The sequence below is a fragment of the Globicephala melas genome, chromosome 15 (genome assembly GCF_963455315.2).
Source record: "Globicephala melas chromosome 15, mGloMel1.2, whole genome shotgun sequence".
Classification (NCBI taxonomy): domain Eukaryota; kingdom Metazoa; phylum Chordata; class Mammalia; order Artiodactyla; family Delphinidae; genus Globicephala; species Globicephala melas.
This window is the reverse complement of record NC_083328.1, coordinates 3,458,016-3,482,272: the sequence shown is the minus strand read 5'-3', so window position 1 is coordinate 3,482,272 and position 24,257 is coordinate 3,458,016. Positions and strand designations below refer to the sequence as shown.

At 54.6% G+C, this 24,257-nt stretch overlaps 2 protein-coding genes across 31 annotated transcripts in view; one reads left to right on the top strand and one right to left on the bottom strand.

Moving 5' to 3' along the window:
- The window catches only part of LOC115847107 (monocyte to macrophage differentiation factor 2), a 126,098-nt gene extending 125,550 nt beyond the window's left edge, over window positions 1-548 (top strand). For all 14 annotated transcript variants that reach the window (XM_060285659.1, XM_060285670.1, XM_060285663.1 and 11 more), the window contains one exon: window positions 207-548. In XM_060285659.1, coding sequence (XP_060141642.1) covers window positions 207-312 — 106 coding nt within the window. In that variant the 3' untranslated portion in view covers window positions 313-548. The remainder of the gene's footprint in view (window positions 1-206) is intronic.
- AP5Z1 (adaptor related protein complex 5 subunit zeta 1) lies at window positions 430-24,148 on the bottom strand. Of its 17 annotated transcripts, XM_060285688.2 has the most exons (17): window positions 23,075-24,140; window positions 10,649-10,882; window positions 10,376-10,562; window positions 9,964-10,105; window positions 9,713-9,825; window positions 9,157-9,325; window positions 8,709-8,849; window positions 8,483-8,520; window positions 8,246-8,408; window positions 7,603-7,781; window positions 6,687-6,829; window positions 6,173-6,313; window positions 5,594-5,705; window positions 5,227-5,324; window positions 4,682-4,805; window positions 4,387-4,601; window positions 2,178-4,130 (listed from the first exon to the last, which is right to left on the bottom strand). In XM_060285688.2, the coding sequence occupies exons 1-17, from the start codon at window positions 23,302-23,304 to the stop codon at window positions 3,860-3,862; spliced, it is 2,700 nt and encodes an 899-aa protein (XP_060141671.1). In that variant the 5' UTR covers window positions 23,305-24,140; the 3' UTR covers window positions 2,178-3,859. The 17 variants fall into 17 exon arrangements, 13 of the variants coding, with proteins under 13 accessions (XP_060141668.1, XP_060141665.1, XP_060141660.1 ...); XM_060285685.1 differs by lacking the exon at window positions 2,178-4,130 and adding an exon at window positions 430-2,151 and having other exon boundaries at window positions 9,157-9,825; window positions 23,075-24,148; XM_060285686.2 differs by having other exon boundaries at window positions 9,157-9,825; window positions 23,075-24,145.
- Window positions 24,149-24,257: the final 109 nt, after the last annotated feature.

Below are 24,257 nucleotides of genomic sequence, written 5' to 3'. Positions count from 1 at the left end.
GCGCAGGCTCCGTGATCCCGATGCTCTGTCACAGCACGGGGGGCTCAGGGTTGCTGACTGTAACTGTCCACTTGGGGTGACAGCTGGGGGGTGGGGGGGGGTGGGTCGCCCCCCAGCGCCTCCAGGAGGCTCTGCCCGCCGGACCGGCACTGAGTCCTCACCCGGAGGGCTCTTCTACACCGTCCCCACCCCTTCTCTGCTTTCAGAGCCGTGGATCTGATCCGACACGGGGGAAAGAAGGTGCGGTTTCTGGTTGCCAAGTCAGACGTGGAAACGGCCAAGAAGATCCGCTTCCGCACGCCCCCTCCCTAGGCGCCGTGCAGGGGCGGCCCGAGCACCTACGCCTGCGGCTCCCAGGTTACGGCCCCTTCTGCCAGGCTGTTCGGTGTGGCTGCGTCACCCACAGGACGCTAGCCGCAGTCCCTAGTGTACATTTTGTTTTATTGATATGACACATAACACTAAGTTGTGATGCTTGTCACAGAGCCTTCGTGTTTGAAGATTTGAGTGTTAAAGTATAGATTCAATAAACTATCTTTCGTATTGTAGAGGGTGGCGGGGCGTGGAGTCTGGGTGGGCACCGTGCTGGCCCCCTAGAAGGGTTGCTGGAGGTGGGGCGGTGCCCTCCGAGGAACTGCTCCCTCCCTGCCAGCGCGGGAGAGACCCCGGGGAGACACAGGGCTCGCTGGGGTGCCGGGATGGCTCTAACTGCTCCTCGCCTGCCCTCCACCCTGCCCGCAAACAAGGAGCAGCGGGGGAGATGCAGACAGCCTGCCGAGGGAAAGGGCCAGAGCCGCCCCCATCAGAGGGGGCTGCACCCTCGGTGATTCCACACTCAGCACGGTCCCAAAGAAGGGGTCTGGAACCCCCTAGAAGGTTATAAAGTGAGAGTCTTGACCCACTGTGGGTATCCAGGCTTCCCCCCTCAGACTCACACCCCTCCTGATGTCCTCTCTGGTCGCTAAAGCCATGACTGGGCCCTAATACCAGGCTGGCCGGTCCCAGGCTCTCAGTCTGCGGCCCGGCTGGTGTCCACCTGGTGGCCGTTGCTTCACCCTGGTGGGGGGGCCCGCCTCCTGCACCGGCCGCTGACCACGTGCAGGGCCGTGTTGGTGTCACAGTGGCAGCGGGCGCGGGCACCTCCCGGCTGGGTGTCTTCGGCAGGTTCGGCAGCGTGCGCCTCCCTGGGCTCTGGGCTGGGGTCCTCCTCTTCGACAGGAACAGAGACTCTGGGGACGAGAGGGTCCCGGCCAGGCAGCTGCAGACACACCCCTTACGTGGAAAGGGGTCTCGTGGAGGGACCAGCGGCCGGAAGGTGTGTCCCAGGCACTGGGCCTCGGGCAGCTGTGGGCGCAGAAGAGAGTGCAGGTGGGGGCCCGGGCCTGCGGGTGCTCAGTACCAGGTGTCCGGATTCCACCTGACCTGAAGCAGTTCCCAAAACGGTGGATGAAATGTACTTTAAAAAGTCAGTTAAAATGGGCAATTGAACCCCCCAAAATTCTGAAAGCCCTAAACGGAAACAAGGGCACAAGTTCAGGGAGGCTGGCGGCTGACCCAAGGCCTGCTGAGCACCGCCCCACCCCGCCCCCCCTGTGGAGCTGCATGGGGTAGGGGGGGAACCCCTTGCATACTGCAGAGTTCGGGCAGGGAAGGGCTGGGGCCCCTGGGAGGGCTGGGGCCCCAGGGGAGGGGGAAGACCTCCGAGCTGCGCTTCTCGCTGGCAGGGAGCGGGTGCTGAGAGCCCTCGGATCCCTCTGCAGGGAAGGACACACTTCATTCCCGGGATGTTCTTTGAGGTCAGCACTGTGATTATCCCCATTTGCAGACGAGGAAAGTGGAGCACGATGGGACTGTCATTTTCTACATCAGTGGGCCAGCGCTGTAAGTGCTGTGAGGACAACCCGACAGAACCCGACCTCTGGAAGCAGCCACCCTGGTCCGCCCTCGGCGCGGCTGCAGTGGGCGCCCGGCCCAGGTGAGTGCGCCCTGCTCGCGCGCCATCCTCCGGGCCGCAGCCCAGCCCGTGTCCTCACGGCCTCCGAGGCCCCCGGCGGCTCTGCCGCTGCGGCTGACACGCCTGGGACAGCCCAGCCCCGCCGGATTTGCACTCGCGTCGTTGGACTGGACTCCCAGCCACCACAGAAGTCTACCCTGCAAAGACAATGGTAAGGGAACGTTTCTAGAGCGGCCTTGGCTCCGTGTGAAGCAGGGAAAAAAGTCCCCTCAAAATCCGTATTCTGAAACTGGTTCGTAGGCACGTTTGAGACCCAAACTTGCAACATCTGAACGAACGACGTGAAAAAACTGAAAGCCGAGCATTAATTGGCATCTTGGCAAACTGAAAAAAAGCATTTTCTCTAGGTGTCACATCCTCAACCCTGGCCTCCCTGGACCCAAGTCCGGAGGGCCAGGCAGGGCCGGGTGGGCCGGGCCGGGCAGCCCGGGCGGGCAAAGGGTGTCGCCGGGGCTCGCAGGTCTGGGTTGGCCCCATCCTGGGAGGGTCAGGCGTCCTTTGGCGCGCCCCGCACCAGTGCCCCACGGCTCTGCTCCGCGCACCACCTGTTGCTTCTCGGAAAGCATCCTGGGGCCGGGACGCCAGCCAGAGGCGTCCGCCCCTGCGGCACCCGCCCGGCCCCCATCATCAGCTTCCTCGGCGGCGGATGTTTCTTAGGGCGTCTGCGGGGGGCAAAACCGGCCGGGGGCGGAGGCAGGAGCTGGCCGGAGCCTGGGGGCGTGGCCAGGAGCGTGGCCGGAGTTGGGGCGTGGCGGAGCCCGCGAGGGGCAGGGCCGGAGCCTGGGGGCGTGGCCAGGAGTAGGCCTGGATGTTGGGCGCGGCGGAGCGGGTGGGCTGGGACTTTCGAAGCAGCAGCACCACCTGGTGGCCGAGCCCCGCCAGGCGCCCGGGAAGCTGGGGCGCAGCCTTGGGGTTTGTTTGGTTTACAAGCGGGCCGGGGCCTGACTTGAACGGAACAGTGGTAGAAAGCGCTCGAGAGGAGGGGGTGTCTCCCCCACTTGGTGTAAGAGCAAAGCGCACCCGGACTTGCTCCCAGTAAGGCTTCTGGCGGCAGGTATGGTGGTCACTGGGAACACTTTGCTGGGTGCCCTGCCCTTCCCCCTGCTCGTAGGAGGCTGCAGGTCTGCAGAGGTGACAGCACCTCCAGCCCACCCAGCAGGAGCCCCAGAGCCCCAGCCTTACCGTCTTCAACTTAGGAGCAGGAGAAGGTCTAAAAAAATGTCACTGACCAAACCCATTTCCCCAGTGGCAGCTGCCGCCTCGGGGAGGTCGACACTGCTTCCTTTCTGACTGACCGCATGTGTGTGTTTGTTAGTGATCTGTGGTTTCTGTACCATGTGGGACATGGGCTGAATGGGGCTCGGCCCTGACACATGGGGATTAGGTGAGAAGGCAGAGCACCAGGTGAAGGCCCCTCCCAGCCCCACGGCCAGCTCTCCCCGCCCAGCAGCACTGCGTCCCCTGGACTCGGCAGCAGCTACGTGGCTGCCCGTGGGGCTCCCTGCTTCCTGGGTGGAGGAAAAAAGGACAGACCCCGTCTTGTTCACGCAGCCATTTTGTAAAGATTTATTTTCGCCGTATCATCTCTTCTTGCCCCCAAACAAACAAGGACCGGCAGGACACAGACCAGGCAGCTTCCACCCAGCCCCAAGAGGAGCTAAAGCCGAGAATCAGTGCTGTGTCACTACACAGCTCAGTGTGGCCACGGGAGAAGGGGGTTAAGAGAAAAGACAGACACACAGAGGCCAAAGGCTGAGACTGTGACAGCCTCCCTGACCGCTGAAGCCATGGCCGGTAATACCAGGCTCTCAACCTGCAGCCCTGCCTGGCATCCACCTGGTCCCTTCACCCCGGCAGGAGGCCTGCCTCCCTCTCCACCAGCCGGCTGACCGTACGCAGGACCAGGGGCAGGGCCGTGTTGGTGTCACGGTGATAGCGGGGCTCGGACACCTCCACACTGGGCGTGAACACAAACTGGGCCACACTGGGCATCTTCAGCAGGTTCAGCAGCTCGGTGGCCCGCGTGTGGATGGCTCCCACGCCCTCCTCACCGGGCGTGGAGCCCGTGGCTGGGCTCTGGGCCAAGGTCCTCATCTTTGACAGGAGCAGGGAGACCCTGGGGACGAGGGAGTCCCAGCCCATCAGCTGCAGGTGCACCCCTCACGCGGGCAGGGGTGTCGTGGAGGGACCAGCTGCCAGGAGCACCCAGCTAGCGTGGTCTTGGCTGGGAGAGATGAGGCGGCAGTGCTGACACAGCCCACGCCACCTGCGTCCAACCAGAAGGGCTTTGGGGGACAGGACAACCTCCAACGCCGTTCCCTTTCCCAACGGGGAAGCCTGTAGCTTTCCCTCCGCCCACCGGGAACTGGTACCTGGGAATCAGGTCTTGGCTCCGAGAGGCCAGCTTGGTCAGTGTGGTCATGAGCACAGTGATGACCTGCGGAGGACACTTGGGGAGGGTGGTGGAGGGCCGCGACTGGGTGACCTCAAAGAGCAGGGCCTCCAGGGCTTCGAAGAAGTTGTTGATCTGCTCCACGGTGCAGCGCCGGTCCCAGGACACCGACAGGTACTCGCCGATGGCCCACACCTGGGTGGGGGACAGCACTTCAGCCCTGTGACAGGCCCGCACGTCACATGCAGGCTGGGGCGGGGCAGCGGCTGCCTCACCACGGATGTGAGCACGTGCCCGCCGCTGCGGGGGCCGCCCACGAACTCCAGCAGCTCCTTCGCCTGCTCGACCACCAGTGGAGGATGCAGCTTGCACAGGGCCGGGAACTGGGAGCTCAGCACCCTGCACGAGAGGACCCGTGGGCTGTGCTTGCCCCACACAGACCCCAGCCCCGCGGCCCGTCCCGAGGAGAGCTGGGCGGTGGCGGGAAGCCCCCGAGCACCAGGTGGAGGTAAAGGTAGTCCCGGCCCCGCCAGGAACCTCTTGCCCCACCAGGGAAGAGGCTGGGCTGGAGCGGGGATGAGCCCGCATAAACTGGGCCTTCAGCAAGGGGGACACACGTTCTGGAAGGCTCCGTGGAAGAGGGGCTTGGGTGGGCAGGGAAGGGTGCGTACAGTGGCCGAGAAAGTGCCGAGGCTGGGCTGGGGTTGGTGGCAGCTGGGGAACCGCTGCCGTGAGGGGCAGAGCACGCGGGGTCAGTGAACCCGTCCAGGGCTGGGCCATGGAGCCGCAGGAGGGGCGAAGCCCGCCAGGAGGGACCCACCTGTGCACACCGGCTTCGTACCCTGGGACCTGGTAAAGCGAGTCGCTTCGTTCCAGGAGCAGCAGTGCCAGCTGGCTGGCCAGGGCCCCGTCAGCAAACTGGGGGGGAGAGAGAGAGAGAGAGAGAGAGAGAGACTGTGTCCCACCCCCAGGGAACACCTCTGCTCCGGACCTGGCTGGCTGCTGCCCTGGGGGCTTCTCTCGGCCCCAGTTCTGGGAGGGACAGGAGCCAGGCTGGGGCTGGTGTGAGCTGCCCTGTCTGCTGTGATGGACTGGCCCCTTGGCCACTGAGGAAGCTGGGGCCCTGTGGGTCCTAGCTCCAGCAGGCCCTCTGCTGCAGGGACAGAGGCCCCAGGAAGCGGGCTCACCTGTGTCACCGCCGAGAAGAACGCCCGGAGCAGGGTGGGCACGGCCTCAGCGCACTGGACCACCCGGGCGCAGCCGGCCAGGGGCTGCAGCAGCCGGTAGAGCGGCGTCAACCTGGGGACACGTGGCCCAGCCCTGAGCACACGCCTGTTCCCTGTCCGCCTGGGGACCCGGCTCTGGGAGCGCCTGCTCTGCCCTCATCAGAGGCCACCCTGCGCATCTCCTAAAGCACGGCCTGCTCCCTCTGTGGCCGCCCTGCTCCCGTGGCACACGGGAGGGCTGGAATGCGGCTGGGGGCAGGAGGCCGTGGTCCAGTCCTGGCCCGCCACCCCTAGGCTGTGCTAAGCCTCCCTTTCCCCACCCGTGGCAAGGAGTGAGCACAGTGCCTACCCCACAGGGCGACAAGGACGGGATCAGGAAACTGAACGAGCAGACCACAAGCCAGGTGCCCAGGAAGCGCTTGGCCACGTGGCCGGCGCCTGTTGGGTGGGGGGTCACCAGAGCTGTCTCTCCAGGTCAGAAGGCACCAGGGAGCTCTCGTGTCCCACGTGGGGCCTGGGACGCCCGGCAGCGAGCCCTACCTCTCCACGGTCCCGCTGGCGTGGGCACGCAGCAGGTGCTGGAAAAGACCCTGGACCTGCGAGTCCCGGAGGGCCTCCAGGCAGCCGGGGGCCCTGATGGAGACATCCCAGGGCGGCCTCTCAGATGCAGCCTGCAGCGACCTGCGAGCAGAGAGACTCCTGAGGCCGGGCTCGCATGTGGGCTCTGGCCCAGGCCAGAAGAAGCTGGACTCGGCCCCTGCCCTCGTGGTACCCACTGGCCAGGGAGAGACTAGAGTGGACGTCACCGTAACATCACTGTGCCCTGACCCAGCCAGGAGCTGCAGGATGACCCAAAAAGGCCTGGGGGCCGGGCCCCTGGGAGGCTGCGTGGCTGAGTGAAAGACAGGCTGGGCTCCGGGGCTGCCGTCAGGGCGGCGAAGAGGTGCAGAGACACTCTGCGTGGGAGACAGCAGGAGCGGCCGGGGGCAAGGAGGGACAGGGACAGGGCAGACACGGTCAGAACAGTGAGCAGCGGGGCCGGGCAGGGGCTCACCTGAGCTGCAGGTCCAAGGCTGCGGTCAGACAGGGCAGGTCCAGCAGCAGGTGGAGCATCTCCACGGCCGTCCCTGCGTCAACCAGCGATGGGAGCAGCGCCACGAAGTCAGAGGTGAGGGGCGGGCTGTTCCAGGCCAGGAACTGTGGGGACAAGCAGCGCAGCTCTAGTGGGAGCCCGGAGGGCATGGCCAGCCCTGCCACCTCCTGTTTCACTGTGGCCCAGGAGTTGGAAAATACGCCCTTCAACTTTCTTCCCCCTCATTCTTTTTGCTTCTGCACTCACTTTTGTACCAACCATCTAAATCACTTTCCATTTATCATCGTTTATTTTCCTGATGAAAGAACTCAGTCTCTGATTTTGGAAAGGCCACGCAGTGACACGCCAATCACAAAAGACACATCAGGACTTCCCTGGTGGCGCAGTGGTTGAGAATCCACCTGCCAGTGCAGGGGACACGGGTTCAAGCCCTGGTCTGGGAAGATGCCACATGCCGCAGAGGACCTAAGTCCGTGTGCCACAACTACTGAGCCTACACGCCTAGAGCTGTGCTCCACAATGAGACACCACCACAATGAGAAGCTCGTGCACCGCAACAAAGAATAGCCCCTGCTCGCCACAACCAGAGAAAGCCTGCGCGCAGCAACGAAGACCCAATGCAGCCAAATACAGAAAAAAAACCCCAAAAAAACCCATCGAAGACAAAGATGCCAAACAGCTGAACACACCCGGCAACGCTCCCCAGTGAAGAGATGCTAACCTGCACCAACTCTGCGAGCCCAGCCACCAAGCCAGGCCCGACCTCGCCTTCCTGAGGGCACGGGCGCCCCCAGCCCATGCCAGGACACTGCCCCAGGGGCCCTGCACACCCCAGGCCCCCAAGCCCCTGCTCTGGTTCATGGATGACCAAGCATGCCTTGAAGAGGTTGGGGAAGCTTGTCCTGAGAATGCCAAGGTTTCTGCCGAACAGAGGCAGGCTGTCCCTGCAGAACTGGACGAACTCGAAGGCCAGCATCGGACTGTGGAAGTGTTCAGCGGGGATCCTGGTGAAGAGGTGCTGGTAGACGGCTTCCGCATCCACTGCGGCGGCCTCCCCTGAAAGGCAGTGGGCTCCGTCAGGGCAGAAGGCCTCGGGTGCTGCCGGGGGCCCCCCGAACCTCGGGCCAAGCCTCCAGGGCCACACGTGTCTGCGGGACACCAAAGGCAGACACGTCCGCCCTTCGCAAGCACGGGAAGAGCCAGCTGAGCCGGATCCGGGTCTTCCCAGGTGTCTCTGGCCACAGACCCACCCTCTGGTTACGCTACGGGGATCGTTCCTTGGAAGGGGCTGGTTTCACGGCACCTTCCAGGAAACTCTCGTGGCAAAGAGAGTTCAAGATCGACACAGACTTGGTAACGTTTTAACTTGCTACTTAAATCCATCTAAAAGTTCCCACCGTCGAAGTGCTAAGGGCTCATCAGATCAGTGCTGCTCTACAGACGAAGGAAGGGGGCAGCGTGCAGGGGAAAGCCGCCCTCCCCGCGAGCGGGTCTGCTCCCACGGGAGGGCGGAGGCTCACCATGGTGCAGGAAGAACTGGGCGACGGGCAGCAGCGCCCGCACCCAGGCTGGGTCCCCGCGCAGGCGCGTGTGCAGGGGCTTCAGGCAGGAGAGGGTGCGGTACAGGAAGGAGGGGTCCTGCTGGCAGAGCACGTCCAGCACCAGCACAGCCTCCACCAGACACTGCGGGGACCCGAGGAGGCCGCTCAGACAGAGCTGGGAGGGAGCGCCCGCCCGCCCGCCCGCCGGGCACTCACTGCTTTCTGCAGGTCTGAGTCTGCCTTCTTCAGGGCTCCTGGGGGAGGGAAGAAAGCCACCTGGTCTCTGTGTCCCCATCAGAACAGCCGAACAAGAAGGTGCCCCGTGTTCTGGAAGCTGGAGGAGAGGCCGGGGAGCCCACAGCTGGGAGCGACCGCAGCGCAGACGCGAGGTGGGGATCGAGCGCCACGGGCCGCGGACAGGAAGGGTGGCCCCGGGACTCACGCCGGTTACTCTGCTCCAGCAGGCGCTGGCAGTACTCGAAGGCCTTCTCCCGCAGCCATTGCTGGGGCGGCAGCAGGTGTCCGGCGGTGGAGGCGGCCGAGAGCACGGACAGGGTGGAGCCTTCCAGCTCCGACTTGTCGTCTGGGAGAGAGAACGAGGGCTCAGGACAGAGAAGGACTCCGCAGGGTGCGAGGAGGGCTGCCGTCGCCGCCTGCCAAGGCCTGCGCCCTGTCCCGCCTGCTGCCACCCCAACGGGACGCGGTGGTGTAGATGAGCCCAGACCGTCTATAACTGCTAGTGGGCTCGCAGAGGAGGAAGAGTTTGGAGAAGCTGTTGCAACAGTCCTGTCGACATCTGGCTTCTCAGCACGTCTGGGAAAGGCCTGCTGGAGACCACAGGGCTCAGCCAATGTCGCCCAGGGGCCCAGCACGTCCTGCCTGCGTCCTACCTGCGTCCGGGGCGCTGGAGCCCCCAGGGCCGCTGTCCAGCAGCCAGGCCCGCAGCATGGAGAAGGCCTGCACGTTCAGCCACTGGTCCTCCGTGAAGCGCTGGCCCGTGGACAGCACCGTGAAGAAGTCCGTGGCCACTGCCCCGTCCACCTCGGTGACAGGGCCCAGCTGCAGGAGGCAAGGAAGGTCAGCCGGCGCTGCAGGGCCCGGGAAGGGCCAAGAACAGGCGGCATGGGGCGCGAGCCACCGCCCTGGCCGTCCACGCTCCTCCGGGACCACGGGCACCCCGCCCCCACCCAGGGTGCGTGAGCGCAGGCACTTGAGCTGAAAACGCAGCCCTCGGTCAAATACGGTCCCTGCCCGCGTGTTCCGGGCCTCAACCCACAGAGCGCGCCACAGGCTCGGGGGCTGTGACCCAAGGCACCCCCGCATGCCCGAGTGGAGCGAGGAGAGTGCGCTCGTTCTGGAACCAGGAAGGAGGAGCGGGTGGCGGCCTGCAGGCCAGGCCGGCTGAGGCAGCCTGGGGACACGGAGCTCCGAGTGCCCCAGCCTCACCTGCCGGGCTCTAGGCGTGGAGAAGAAGCCCCCGGAGGAGTGGGCGACCGCCTGCTGGACGCTGGCGTAGCGGAGCCAGTCCCCCAGCCGCTTGCTGAGCGCCCTGGTCTGCTCTGTGCAGGGCGGGGGTGACACCGCAGGAACCGAGTTAAGTCCCGCAGGCTCGCGCTGCCTGGGCTGCCGCAGGTCTTCCTAGGAACCAGCAGCAGCCCTGGCGGCCCCTCGCCCCCAGTGGCGGGATGTGTGCAGACCTTCACGGAGGGCGTCCGGGGCCAGGCTGGTGACCTTGGACACGATAGGGAGGAGGTGCCTCAGGCTGGGCCCCTCGGGCTGGCGGCTCTCCAGGACCTTGAGGACGCGCTGGGCCAAGCTCCTGACCTGCTGTTGGTCACCCTGCAAACCCCACAGCAGAACGTGTTCCTGCGCGTCACGAATGCCACCTGGTTCGGGCGTCCGGAACGTCACGAGGGCAGCCCCGGCCCTGCAGCCTGAATCAGCCTCACAGCCCTGGCTCATCCCCCCACCCGGAATGGGGGCGGAGCGGGGAGGGCTGCTGGGTGACAAGGGCCCAGCCGAGCCTGCCCGCCCCACGGGGAGCACGCGGCCTGCTGGTTCATCGAGGCCCCAGGGCCACCAAGGGCAGGGTGGCGGCAGTCACGTTACCTGGGCCAAGAGCACAGAGGCCACGAGGCCCAGCTGCCGCGTATTCTGGATGTGGTCGCAGGAGAGGCTCAGGCTGTCGCAGGGCGACATCTCTCTCAGGACAGCGGCGCAGAGCAGCTGGAGCTGCTCGGGGCAGGTAGGCGAGCAGAGGGTGGTCTGCAGCAGTGCCAGGCAAGGCCTCTCCAGCCTGGGGGGAGGGGGCGTGTCACCCCCCCGGGGCCGGGCCAGGCAGCGCCCCCCACCCCGCGATGCCCCAGGGACGCGTGCGCTCACCTCCTGTTGTATTTCGTGGCCGAGACGATGAGGAAGAGCCTCCGCAGGGCGTCCGGGGCGTCGGGACCCCAGTCCTCCTCTCGCAGTAGCGCACAGACCCGGGCACAGAGCCTCCCCAGCTCCTCGTCCCGGAGCTCCCTAAACAAAGACGACGGCGTCGGCAACCCGGCGACGAGGGACCTGGAAACGACGCCCTGAGCTGTGACAGGACGGCTCTCGGGCTGGGGACCGGCCCTGCTGAGCAGAGAACAAGCCAGGTGTCGTGGAGGAAGGTGGTTCCAGCACCACCGGGCCTCTTGTGACGAACCCGCTGACTGGGTACCCGGCCTGGGTCCTTGCTCCCCCCACCAGGCGGGGGACCCTCACTCCAGAAGTTACTACGGCAAACCACGCATTCGGGTTGTTATTCCAGGACCAGAAGCACAAACCGATTGGTTTACGAGTCAAAAGTAAGGGGGGTTTAGTCTGAAGCCAGTTGCTTTTCAAAAGATTCCTTCAGTGAGCCTTTAACTTCTGGGAACAAGAATTAAATGAAAGGTCAAATGTTATGACACATTACTCTAATACTTAATTGAAAAATCTATCTATTGAGCACTTGTAACAGGTAAGATGCTGAAGCAAGCCTCAAAACGAAGCCTGGTTCTAGGCTTACTCCAGCCCCAGAGGCAAGAAAAAGCAACGTGGCCCCAAGCCACCGCGCTGGGAGCTGCTGGGGGGCTCTTGGCAGGGCCCTTACACAGCTGGGCCCCCGCCGCGGGTCCCCGAAGACTACCAAGTCCACTCTGCTCGAGCTCGGGGTCTGCGATTCTGACCTGAGAGAGACGGCGCATCCCCAGGCTGTGGGGCTGAGGAGAATGTCCGAGCACCCCGTGGGCTGGGGGTCCCGGGCGGCGGCTTGGGTTTCCCGTTCTCACCTGAAGGCTGGCAGACAAATCCCAATGGCTTCCCCACCACGCCTCGCCTCCCACCCCCGTTTCCATTTTTTCACTTAATCTGGCCAGAGTGGGATTCAGCCACCTACAAACACAAGCAAAGGCGCGTGTGGACGAGGAGGGAGGAGACTGAGTTGAGAGGCCGGGTCCAGGTCTGCTGCTCGCCGCGGCGACGGCCGAGGGAGAAGCTGCCACGCGTCCCGCAGTCAGTCATAACTGAGGCTCCTTCCCAGAACGGTGGTGCCCCTCGCCCGTACCCCAGATTAGTCCCTTCCAATGTATTCTCCAAGTCACCGGATTCTTTCTAAAAGGCAGTCTGCCTACACCGGTCAGTAGCTCTCCACTGCTTTCAGACCCAACCCCCAGGTGCTAGCGCAGCTCACAAGGCCGGCTCCTCCTGTTTCTCCTGCTTCCGCCCCTGGCACGGACCCTCTGCCTGAAACGCTCCCGACTGCTTCCCTCGCTGGCTGACGCACTCTGAGCTTCTGTTTAGTTGTCTTGTCCTTCAGGAAACCTCCCCTGGCCTTGCTGCTCCCCCCCACCCCAACCCAAGTCCCACTCTCTTCACTTGTTCTGCAGTTCACAAGTCATGCTTCTGATAACTTTCCCCAGCCTTGCTTTCCATCTCTGAAAAATACAGAGAGAAACTAAAATTTACTCCGAATCCTAACTCCCAAACTTTAGTAATCTCTTTTAAAGTCCCACCAAGAATCACCGGCTTAATTAAAGAAAAATAGTGAAAACTAGTAAGACTCAACTGATAGTTATTAACTTTCCTCAAATCCCAACAGAGAGGAATTCCCACCCACCCAAGACAGAAAGACGGAGAAATAGGAATTAAATAGTGAGGGCTGTTCCTTCTGCCTTTCAGTCTATACATTTCTGACCTTGAACAGAAGATGAGCTGGATGTTCTGAGTGGGTCTCAGTTCTTACTCGTCCCCTGGCAAGACCTCTAGGCTAATAAGCATGTCGCATGCTGAGTGAGATGCTAGCACTTAAAGATAATCTGTTTTCAGGGAGAGGAGAGCAAGGTGGCAGAGTAGGACACAGAGCTCACGTCCCACCACGAACACATAAAAAATACATCCACGCTGAAGGCAAACTGGAGACTGGCAGAGACTCCTGTGCAACCAAGGCTGTGAGAAAGATGCGAACGGACTCGGGAAGGAAGGGAAGAAAAGCGATCACATCGGGGCTCGTGCCCCTGGGAGGGGACACAGAGGAGGAGGGGGACGGCATGGGCTTGGAGCTCCTCCTTGGGGAGTGAGTGGTTCAGACCACATATTGGGGCACCCCAGCCTTGAGGATCCACACCGAGAGAATGAGTCACCATGGCTGGCTTGAAAACCAGTGGGACTAACGGCAGGGCTGTAAGAAGCCTAGACTCCACTCGTGAGGCGTGGGCGCCGGCTTGCTTACTCCTGGAATAAGGCGGAGGAAGCAGATGAAGCCTGCCCGGGGCTCTGGGGGCTTGCCCGGGGTCGCCCCAGCCCCGCCCCCGCCCCCCGCCCGAGCTGAGCACCTGCTCCGGCCCCTCTTGCTCCAGCACTGCTTCCCCTTTGGGGGCAAAGATGCCGCTGCTGGGAGCAGGGGGAGCGCACACTTGGAACAGAACCAGCTTGGACCCGACCCTCAGGACAGCTGCTCCAGCAAACTGGGACCCGCCCTGACAGGGCAGTCAAGGCCACTGAACAGACAAGAAGCTCCAGCTCACACCTGGCTCTGGCTCCAGCCCCTTTACATCTCCAGCCACACCCCCTACCAAGGCGACAGCTGCCAGCACAGCCTGGGGGAAGACATGACTCTTGCCCACTTCAGCTCCAGCTCTCCCAGCAAAGTCAACGGGCACATGCAGACCGTACAGGGACGCTCCCACACGGGGACATGCCTTAAAGACTGGGATAGGTAACTGCTTCACCTAATTTCACAGAGACAGAAAAAGCCAAGCAAAATGAGAAGACAGGGGAATTTGTTTCAAATGAAAGAACAAGAAAAAAAAAATGAAAACAAAAACAACCAATGGAACAGAGGTAAATAATTTACCAGATAAAGAGTTGAAAGCATTAGTAATAAGAACGCTACTTGAACTAGGAAAAAGAACAGATAAACATGGGACATTCCTGGTGGCCCAGTGGTTAAGAATCCGCCTGCCAGTGCAGGGGACACAGGTTCGAGCCCTGGTCCAAAACAGAGCAACTAAGCCCGTTCACCACAACTACTAAGCCTGCACTCTAGAGCCTGCGTGCCACAGCTACTGAAGCCCACGCGCCTGGAGCCCATGCTGCACAACAAGAGAAGCCGCCGCAAAGAGAAGCCTGTGCACTGCAACGAAGAGTAGCTCCCCTCGCTGCAACTAGAATGCCTGCGCACAGCAACGAAGACCCAATGCAGCCAAAAATAAAGAACTAAATAAAAGGATCCACCTGCCAATGCAGGGAACACGGGTTCGAGCCCTGGTCCAGGAATATTCCACATGCCACAGAGCAACTAAGCCCATGCGCCACAACTACTGAGCCTGCGTTCTAGAGCCCGAGCCACAACTACTGAGCCCACGTGCCACAACTACTGAGCCCGCGTGCCACAACCACTGAAGCCCGCATGCCTAGAGCCGGTGCTCCGCAACAAGAGAAGCCACCGCAATGAGAAGCCCGCGCACCACAATGAACAGTAGACCCCGCTCGCCGCGGGGAAAAAGAGAAAGCCCGCGTGCAGCAACAAAGAGCCAACACAGTCAAAAATAAATAAATAAAAAATTAATAAATTAAAAAAAAAGAAAAACACATTAAAAAAAATGAGGACAGTTTAAGACATCTCTGGAACGTTGTTAAATGTACTAACATTCACATATAAGGGTCCCAGCAGGAGAAGAAGAGAGTCAAAAATGTATTTGATGAAATTATGACTGAAAACTTCCTGTGCCTAAAGAAGGAAACAGATATCCAGGTACAGGAAGCAAAGAGAGCCCCAAACAAGATGAACCCAAAGAGACCCACACCAAGACATACCATAATTAAAAGATGGCAAAAGTTAAAAAGAGAATTCTAAAGGCAGCAAGAGAAAAACAATCACATACAAGGGAACCCCCATAAGGCTATCCGTGGATTTTTCTGCAAAAACTTTTCAGACGAGAAACAAGTGTCATAAGATATATTTAAAGTGCTGAAAGGAAAAACCTACAATCTAGGATACTCTACCCAGCAATGTTATCATTCAGAATTAAAGGAGAGATAAAGAACTTCTCAGACAAGCAAAAACTAAAAGAGTTCATCAATACTACACTGACCCTAAGAGTTAAAGGATCTCCTCTATGTGGAAAAGGCTAGAACAAGAATTTACAGAAAAGGAAAAAGTCCCACCAGTAAAAGCAAATATATAGTAAAGGCTGTGGGTCAACTAATTAGATAAGCTAGTACAAAGTTCACCATATATGAACCCCATGGTAACCACAAATCAAAATTGATATCATGAAAATGACTATACTACCCAAAGCAATCTACAGGTTCAACGCAATCCCTATCAAGTCACCAATGGGATTTTTCACAGAACTAGAACAAGAAATTTTACAATTTGTATGGAAACACAAAAGACCCCAAATAGCCAAAGCAATCTTAAGAAAAGTAGAGCTGGAGGAATCAGACTCGCTGACTTCAGACTATACTACAAAGCTACAGTAATCAAGGCAGTATGGTACTGGCACAAAAACAAAAATACAGATCAGTGGAACAGGATAGAAAGCCCAGAGATAAACCCACGCACATATGGTCACCTTATCTTTGACAAGGGAGGCAAGAATATACAATGGAGAAAAGACAGCCTCTTCAATACGTGGTGCTGGGAAAACTGGACAGCTATATGTAAAAGAATGAAATTAGAACACTCCCTAACACCATACACAAAAATAAACTCAAAATGGATTAAAGACCTAAATGTAAGGCCAGACACTATAAAACTCTCAGAGGAAAACATAGGCAGAACACCCTATGACATAAATCACAGCAAGATCCTTTTGACCCATCTCCTAGAGAAATGGAAATAAAAACAAAAATAAACAAATGGGACCTAATGAAACTTAAAAGCTTTTGCACAGCAAAGGCAACCATAAACAAAACAAAAAGACAACCCTCAGAATGGGAGAAAATATTTGCAAATGAAGGACAAAGGATTAATCTCCAAAATATACAAGCAGCTCATGCAGCTCAATATAAAAAAAACAAACAACCCAATCCAAAAATGGGCAGAAGACCTAAATAGACATTTTTCCAAAGAAGACATACAGATGGCCAACAAAGACATAAAAGGATGCTCAACATCACTAATCATTAGAGAAATGCAAATCAAAACCAGAATGAGGTATCGCCTCACACTGGTCAGAATGGCCATGATCAAAAATCTAGAAACAACAAATGCTGGAGAGGGTGTGGAGAAAAGGGAACCCTCCTGCATTGTTGGTGGGAATGTAAATTGATACAGACACTATGGAGAACAGTATGGAGATTCCTTAAATAAACTAAATCAGGGCTTCCCTGGTGGCGCAGTGGTTGAGAGTCCGCCTGCTGATGCAGGGGACATGGGTTCGTGCCCCGGTCCGGGAAGATCCCACATGCCGCGGAGCAGCTAGGCCCATGAGCCATGGCCACTGAGTCTGTGCGTCTGGAGCCTGTGATCTGCAACGGGAGAGGCCACAACAGTGAGAGGCCAGTGTATTGCAAAAAAAAACAACAACAAAAAAAACCCAAAACTAAATCAGAACTACCACATGACCCAGCAATCCCACTACTGGGCATATGCCCTGAGAAAACCATAATTCAAAAGGAGTCATGTACCACAATGTTCACTGCAGCACTATTTACAATAGCCAGGACATGGAAGCAACCTAGGTGTCCATCGACAGATGAGTGGATAAAGAAGATGTGGCACATATATACAATGGAATATTACTCAGCCACAAAAAGAAATGAAATTGAGTTATCTGTAGTGAGGTGGATGGACCTAGAGTCTGTCATACACAGAGAAGTCAGTCAGAAAGAGAAAAACAAATACTGTATGCTAACGCATATATATGGAAACTAAAAAAGCGGTACTGATGAACCTAGTGGCAGGGCAGGAATAAAAACACAGATGTAGGGAATGGACTTGATGACATGGTGGGGAAGGGGAAGCTGGGATGAAGTGAGTAACATTGACATATATACACAACCAAATGTAAAATGAATGGCTAGTGGGAAGCTGCTGAATAGAACAGGGAGATCAACTCGATGCTTTGTGACCACCTAGAGGGGTAGGATAGGGAGGGTGGGAGGGAGGCTCAAGAGGGAAGGGATATGGGGATATATGTATACACATGGCTGATTCACTTTGTTGTACACAGACACAACACTGAAGCAATTATACTCCAATAAACGTGAAAAAAACAAAACAAAAAACAAAAAAACTCTCAAGGTAAGAAAGACAAAGAAGAACGGAGAAGAACTATAAAAAACGACTAGAAAACAAGCAACAACATGGCAATAAGTACATACCCATCAATAGTAACCTTAAATATCAATGGACTAAACACTCCAATCAAAAGACATAAGGTGACTGACTGGATAATGAAACAAGACCTATCTAAATGCTGCTTGAAAGAGACTCACTTCAGAACTAAAGACACACACAGACTGAAAGCAAGGGGATGGAAAAAGACATTTCATGTAAATAGAAACAACAAAGCTGGGGCAGCAGTACTCATATTAGACAAAGTAGACTTTAAAACAAAGTCTGTAACAAAACCCAAAGAAGGGGATTATGTAATGATAAAGATAGTAGGGGACTTTAACACCCCACTTACATCAATGGACAGATCACCCAGACATACAGTCAGTAAGGAAACAGTAGTCTTAAATGACACATTAGACCAGTTGGACTTAATTCAACTGGGCATCAATATCTACAGGACATTTCATCCAAAAACAGCAGAATACACATTCTTTTTAAGTGCACATGGAATGTTCTCCAGGGTAGATTACATGCTAGACCACAAAACAAGTCTCAACAAATTTAAGAGGATAGAAATTATATCCAGCATTTTTCCTGACCACAACCGTATAAAACGAGAAGTCAATTACAGGAAGAAAAATGGGGTAAACACTAACATGTAGACACTCAACAACATGGTACTAAAAAACCAATGGGTACATAAAAGAAATCAAAAAGGAAATAAAAAATACCTCAAGACAAATGAAAATAAAAACACATTCCCAAATCTATGGGATGCAGCAAAAGAAATTCTAAGAGGGAAGTTTATAGCAATACAGGCGTACCTCAAGAAACAAGAAAAATCTCAAACATCCTAACTACCTACCATCTAAAGGAATTAGAAAAAGAAGAAACAAAGCCCAAAGTCAGCAGAAGGAAGGAAATAATAAAGATCAGAGAAGAAACAAAATACAGATCAAAAAAAAAAAAAACAAAAAACCCAATAAAAAAGACCAATAAAACCAAGAGCTGTTTTTTTTGTTTTTTTTTTTTGGCAGTATGCGGGCCTCTCACTGTTGTGGCCTCTCCCGTTGCGGAGCACAGGCTCTGGACGCGCAGGCTCAGCGGCCATGGCTCACAGGTCCAGCCACTCCGCGGCATGTGGGATCTTCCCGGACCGGGGCACGAACCCGTGTCCCCTGCATCGGCAAGCAGACTCTCAACCACTGCGCCATCAGGGAAGCCCTAAGAGCTGTTTTTTAAAAATATAAAATTGGTAAGCCTTTAGTCAGGCTGATCAATTAAAAAAAAAAGAGAGGATCCAAATAAAATAAGAAAGAGGAGAAATGAAAAATGATATCGCAGAGATACAAACAACCATAAGAAAATACTACCAACAGTTATATGCCAACGAATTTGACAATCCAGAAGAAACTGCTACATTTCTAGAAACATACAAGTCCAAGACTGAATCAAGAAGAAATAGACAATCTGAACAGACCTATCACTAGTAGTGAAATTGAATTAGTAATTTAAAAAACTCCCTGGGCTTCCCTGGTGGCGCAGTGGTTAAGAATCCGCCTGCCAATGCAGGGGACATGGGTTCAAGCCCTGGTCCAGGAAGATACCACATGCCGCAGAGCAACTAAGCCTGTGTGCCACAACTGCTGAGCCTGCACTCTGGAGCCTGAGAGCCACAACTACTGAAGCCCGCGTGCCTAGAGCCTGTGCTCTGCAGCAAGAGAAGCCACCACAATGAGAAGCCCACACACCACAACGAAGAGTAGCCCCTGCTCACCGCAGCTAGAAAGAGCCCGTGCACAGCAATGAAGACCCAACTCAACTACAAATAAAGAGAATAAATAAATTTATTAAAAAAACCCCAAAAAACAAAACTCCCAGTGAACAAAAGTCCAGGACCGGACAGCTTCATGAGGGAATTCTGCCAGACATATAAAGAAGAGATAATACCCATCCTTCTCAAACTGTTCCAAATAACTGAAGGGGATGGAACACTCCCAAATTCATTCTATGAGGCCACAATTACCTTGATACCAAAACAAGACAAAGACACTACAAAAAAAGAAAATTACAGGCCAATATATTTGATGAATATAGACGCAAAAATTCTCAACAGAACATTAGCAAACCAAATTCAACAATAAAAAAAGATCCTAGGGAATTCCCCGGATGTCCAGTGGTTAGCACTCTGCACTTTCACTGCTGAGGGCGAAGGCTCAATCCCTGGTCAGGGAACTAAGATCCTGCAAGCTGTTCAGCACAGCCACAACAACAAAAAAATCATACACCACGATCAAGTGGGATTTATTCCAGGGTCACAAGCATGGTTCAATATCTGCGAATCAATCAGTGTAATACACCACACTAACAAAAGAAAGGATAAAATTCACATGATCATCTCAATATATGCAGAAAAAGCATTTGACAAAGTTCAACACCCATTCATGATAAAAACTCTCATCAAACATCTCTCAGAGGGAACATCTCTCAGAGGGACCATCTCTCAACATAATAAAGGCCATTTATGACAAACCCACAGCTAACATCATATTCAACAGTGAAAAGCTAAAAGCTTTTCCTCTAATATCAGGAACAAGACAAGGATGCTCACTCTCATCACGTCTATTTAACACACTATTGGAAGTCCTAGCCACAGCAATCAGACTAGAAAAATAAATAAAAGGCATAAAACTTGGAAGGGAAGTAAAATTGTCACTATTTGCAGATGACATAATACCATATATAGAAAAGCCTAAATTTTCCACCAGAAAACTATTAGAATAAATAAAGTCAGTAAAGTTGCAGGATACAAGATTAATATTCAGGGCTTCCCTGGTGGCACAGTGGTTGAGAGTCTGCCTGCCAATGCAGGGGACACGGGTTCGAGCCCTGGTCTGGGAAGATCCCACGTGCCACGGAGCAACTGGGCCCGTGAGCCACAAATACTGAGCTCTGTGCGTCTGGAGCCTGTGCTCCGCAGCAAGAGAGGCCGCGACAGTGAGAGGCCCGCGCACCGCGATGAAGAGTGGCCCCCGCTTGCCACAACTAGAGAAAGCCCTCGCACAGAAACGAAGACCCAACACAGCCAAAAATAAATAAACGAATAAATAAATTAAAAAAAAGATTAATATTCAGAAACCTGTTGTTTTTCTATACGTTAGTAAAGAACTATTAGAAAGAAAAAGCAAGAAAACAATCCTGTTAAAATCATGTGAAAAAGAATAAAATACCTAGGAATAAACTTAACGAAAGAGGTGAAAGACCTATACTCTGAAAGCTGTAAAACACTGACAGAGGAAACTGAAGATACTACAAAGAAAGGGAAAGATATCCTATGTCCATGAATTGGAAGAATTAATATTGTTAAAATGTCCACACTACCCAAAGCAACCTACAGATTTAATGCAACCCCTATCAAAACACCCACGACATTTTTCACAGAACTAGAACAAATAATACTAAAATTTATATGGAACTACAAAAGACCATGAATAGCCAAAGCAATCTTGAGAAAAAAGGACAAAGCTGGAGAGAGGTATCATGCTCCCTGATTTCAGACTATACTCTACTACAAAACTACAGTAATCAAAACAGTATGGTACTGGCACAAAAACACACACATAGATCAATGGGACAGAAAAAAGAGGGCCCAGAAATAAACCCACACACTTACAGTCAATTAATCTACGACAAAGGAGGCAAGAATATACACACACACACACAAACAATGAGGAAAAGACAGTCTCTTCAATGAGTGGTGCTGGTAAAACTGGACAGCTACATGTAAAAGAAAGAAATTGGAACATACTCTAACATCATATACAAAAGTAAACTCAAAATGGATTAAAGACTTAGATGTAAGATCGGAAACCATAAAACTCCTAGAAGAAAACACAGGCAGAACACTCTTTGACATAAATCATGGCAATATTTTTTTTGGATCTATCTCCTAAGGCAAAGGAAGCAAAAGCAAATATAAACAAACAGGACCTAATTAAACTTAAAAGCTTTTGCACAGCAAAGGAACCCTACCGAATGGGAGAAAATTTTTTCAAGTGATATGACTGATAAGGGATTAATATCCAAAATATATAAACAGCTCATACAACTCAATACAGATAAAAACTCAATTAAAAAATGGGCATAAGACGTGAATAGACATTTTTCCAGAGAAGACACACAGATGGCCAATAGGCACATTAAGAGATGCTCAACACAGCTAACTGTCAGAGAAATACAAATCAAAACCACAATGAGATAACACCTCACACCTGTCAGAATGGCCATCATCAAAAAGGCCACAATAACAAATGTTGGTGAGAATGTGGAGAAAAGACAACCCTAGTTCACTGTTGGTGTGAATGTAAATTGGTGCAGTTGCTATGGAAAACTGTGGAAGTTCCTCAAAAAACTAAAAACTGAACTACCTACCATCCAGCAACTCCATTCCTGGGTATATATCCTAAGAAAACAAAAACACTAATTTGAAAAGGTACATACACCCCAATGTTCACAGCATTATTTACAACAGCCAAGATATGGAAGCAACCTAAGTGTCCATCAACAGATGAATGGATAAAGAAGATGTGATTATATATAGATATATATACACAATGAAATATTACTCAGCCATAAAAAAGTGAAATTCTACCATTTGCAACAGCATGGATAAACCTGGATGATATTATGCATAGTGAGATGAGTCAGACAGTGAAAGACAAATACTGTATGTTATCATTTACAATGCAGAATCTAAAAAATGCAACTAATGAATACAACGAAACAGACTTATAGAGCACATACTAGTGGTTATCAGTGGAGAGTGGGAATTGGGGAGGGGCAAGATAGGTGTAGGGGGTTAAAAGGTACAAACTATGTATTAAACAAGCTATAGATATATTGTATAGCACAGGAAATATAGCCAATATTTTAGAATAATTTTAAATAGAGTATAATCTATAAAAATATTGAATCACTATGTTGTACACCTGAAACTAATATTGTAAATCAACTATACTTCAATTTTTGAAAAAAGATATCTATTTTTCTTTAATACAGCTCTCCTAAATTCAAGTGAACTTGAATTGGAATACTGGAACTTGAATATTGGAATATCTGTCCAGGATTGAAAGAAATACAGACTTTTTTGGACTTGGTGGGGAGATGGTGCTACAAATCCTCAAAACACTTGCTTAACACACTTTTAGGGGTTATTCTGACCATATCAAACGTCTACCCTGTTTACAGCCTTTTGAAACTAATATGCATTCAAGATCTTGCTTCCCTAAGATCAGAGGCGCCTCAACCAGCCTAATCCTTCCCAGCAACTGGTCCAGCTCCGAATCCAGTGTTGTTTTTTTTTTTTAAACCATGGTTCTGGCCGCATTTTCTTCTCTTAAAGTAGCAACAAGTCATGGGGTTTTAGTCCGAGCTTACATCTGCTTTCTCCCATGAGTGGCTAGTTGGTGAGGAAGGGGCTACCGACTTAGTGAGAGTCCAGAGCCAGCTCGGGGTCCTAAGACGCTGGGTAATTTCTCAATACATTCAATGCATCCACAAGAGCGCGGATCTTTCTATATAGCAAAATCCTCCATGGCTCCCCAAAGCCCTCGCAAGGTATCGAACTCATGGGCTTTGCACAGGGCTCGCCATGGCTCAATCCAGCAGGCTCTCCAGCGTCTTGACCCTGAAGCTTTCTTGACCCTGAAGCAACTGACAGCTCTGGACCCCACTTCCTGCCAGACGTGGGGGTCCGCAGCCGACAAGCCTTTGGCCAATCCATCAGCGGGGACCCACCCCACTTCATTTCCACTCATCCTTCAGAGCGCTCTCAGGAGCCACCTCCTCCGGGGACCAGCTCGACCCTCCCCGGACCTCCTCACGCCGTGCCTGGCCCGCGTGGCCTCCCCGACCTGAGTCTCTAAAGTAGGTTCAAAGGGGGCTCTTTCGAGTCGCCGCGCGCAGGCCCGGCTCTGAGACCCACCACCAAGTGCCCGAAGGGAAAAGCTCGGACGCACCTGGCCTGGCGGAGCAGACTCTCCGCCCCCGTCGTGAACATCCTCCTCCTGCTGCTGCTGCTGCTGCTGCCGCTGCCGCTGCCGCTGCTGCTGCTGCCGCCGCCGCCGCTGCCGCCGCCGCCGCCGCCCGGAGAGGAGCCCTGGCGCTCCGCACGCTGGCGACTCCGGGAGAAAAGCCCGCAGCAACGCCGGCTTCCGGGTCGCGTCCCGTGCAGCGTCCCGTGGTGCATCACGTGAGCAGGGGCGCACAGGCCGTCGACCAATGGGCTTTGACGGAGCGTCTCAGCCGGGGGCGGGGCCGTCAGCGCGAGGGCTGCCGGTCGGGGCTGGGTTTGGGTCGCGTTCCGGCACTTTGGACCGCGGGATTCCGGGACCTCCAGACCCCGGAACCTCCGCACCCCGGAACCATGGCACCCGGCACCCCGGTGCAGCTCCGGGCGCTGGGTGCCCGGGAGCTGTTAGGAGCGGCCTGTCACCGCTGGGCCTCAGCTCATCGCCCCAGTTCTAGGTTCTGTTCCAGGAACACAGTCCGCTCCGCCGCCTGCAGGTCCCGTGTTCAGTGCGGCCTGAATATACTACACAGACTGCGGTCGTGGGCTGGGTCCGTGTCCTGCAGTTTGCAAGGAACAGCTGCAGCTGTCAGAAGTTCTTTTTTAAAGCTCTCATTTCATTTTGCACCCAACGTAGGCAGTACCTGCTGCTTTAAAAAATCTTATTCAATCCCCACCATAATCACAGACTATCAGTATCTCGTTTTACAGATAAGGCAACATGCTCAGAGAGGGAAGGTCAATTTCTAGTAATTCTGAGAGGTGTGTTGGCCACAGTATTTCCACCCTGCAGACTGCGCGGGGACACAGGGTGGTCCTCTGGGCAGTGACAATCCAGCGTGGTAAATGCTGTTACAGCCTAAAACAGGAGGAATACTTCGGGAAGGACAGGTGCCTAAGATGAGCCCAGAGGGTGTCAGACCAAGGGGTGGGAGGGGATGGCCTAGGCGGAGCTCCTGAAGGGAGCACGAAGGCCTGCTTCCTGTGGCTTACATGCACCTCAGGGGAAACCTGCTGCTGGGCAGCAGAGTAGAGAATGGACTGGGGGGCCGTGGGGTGGGTGGGTGGAGAGAAGGGGCTGGTCCCGGAGAGGGAGGGAGGCTCCCTGAGCTAGGTAAGGGCCACGTGAATGG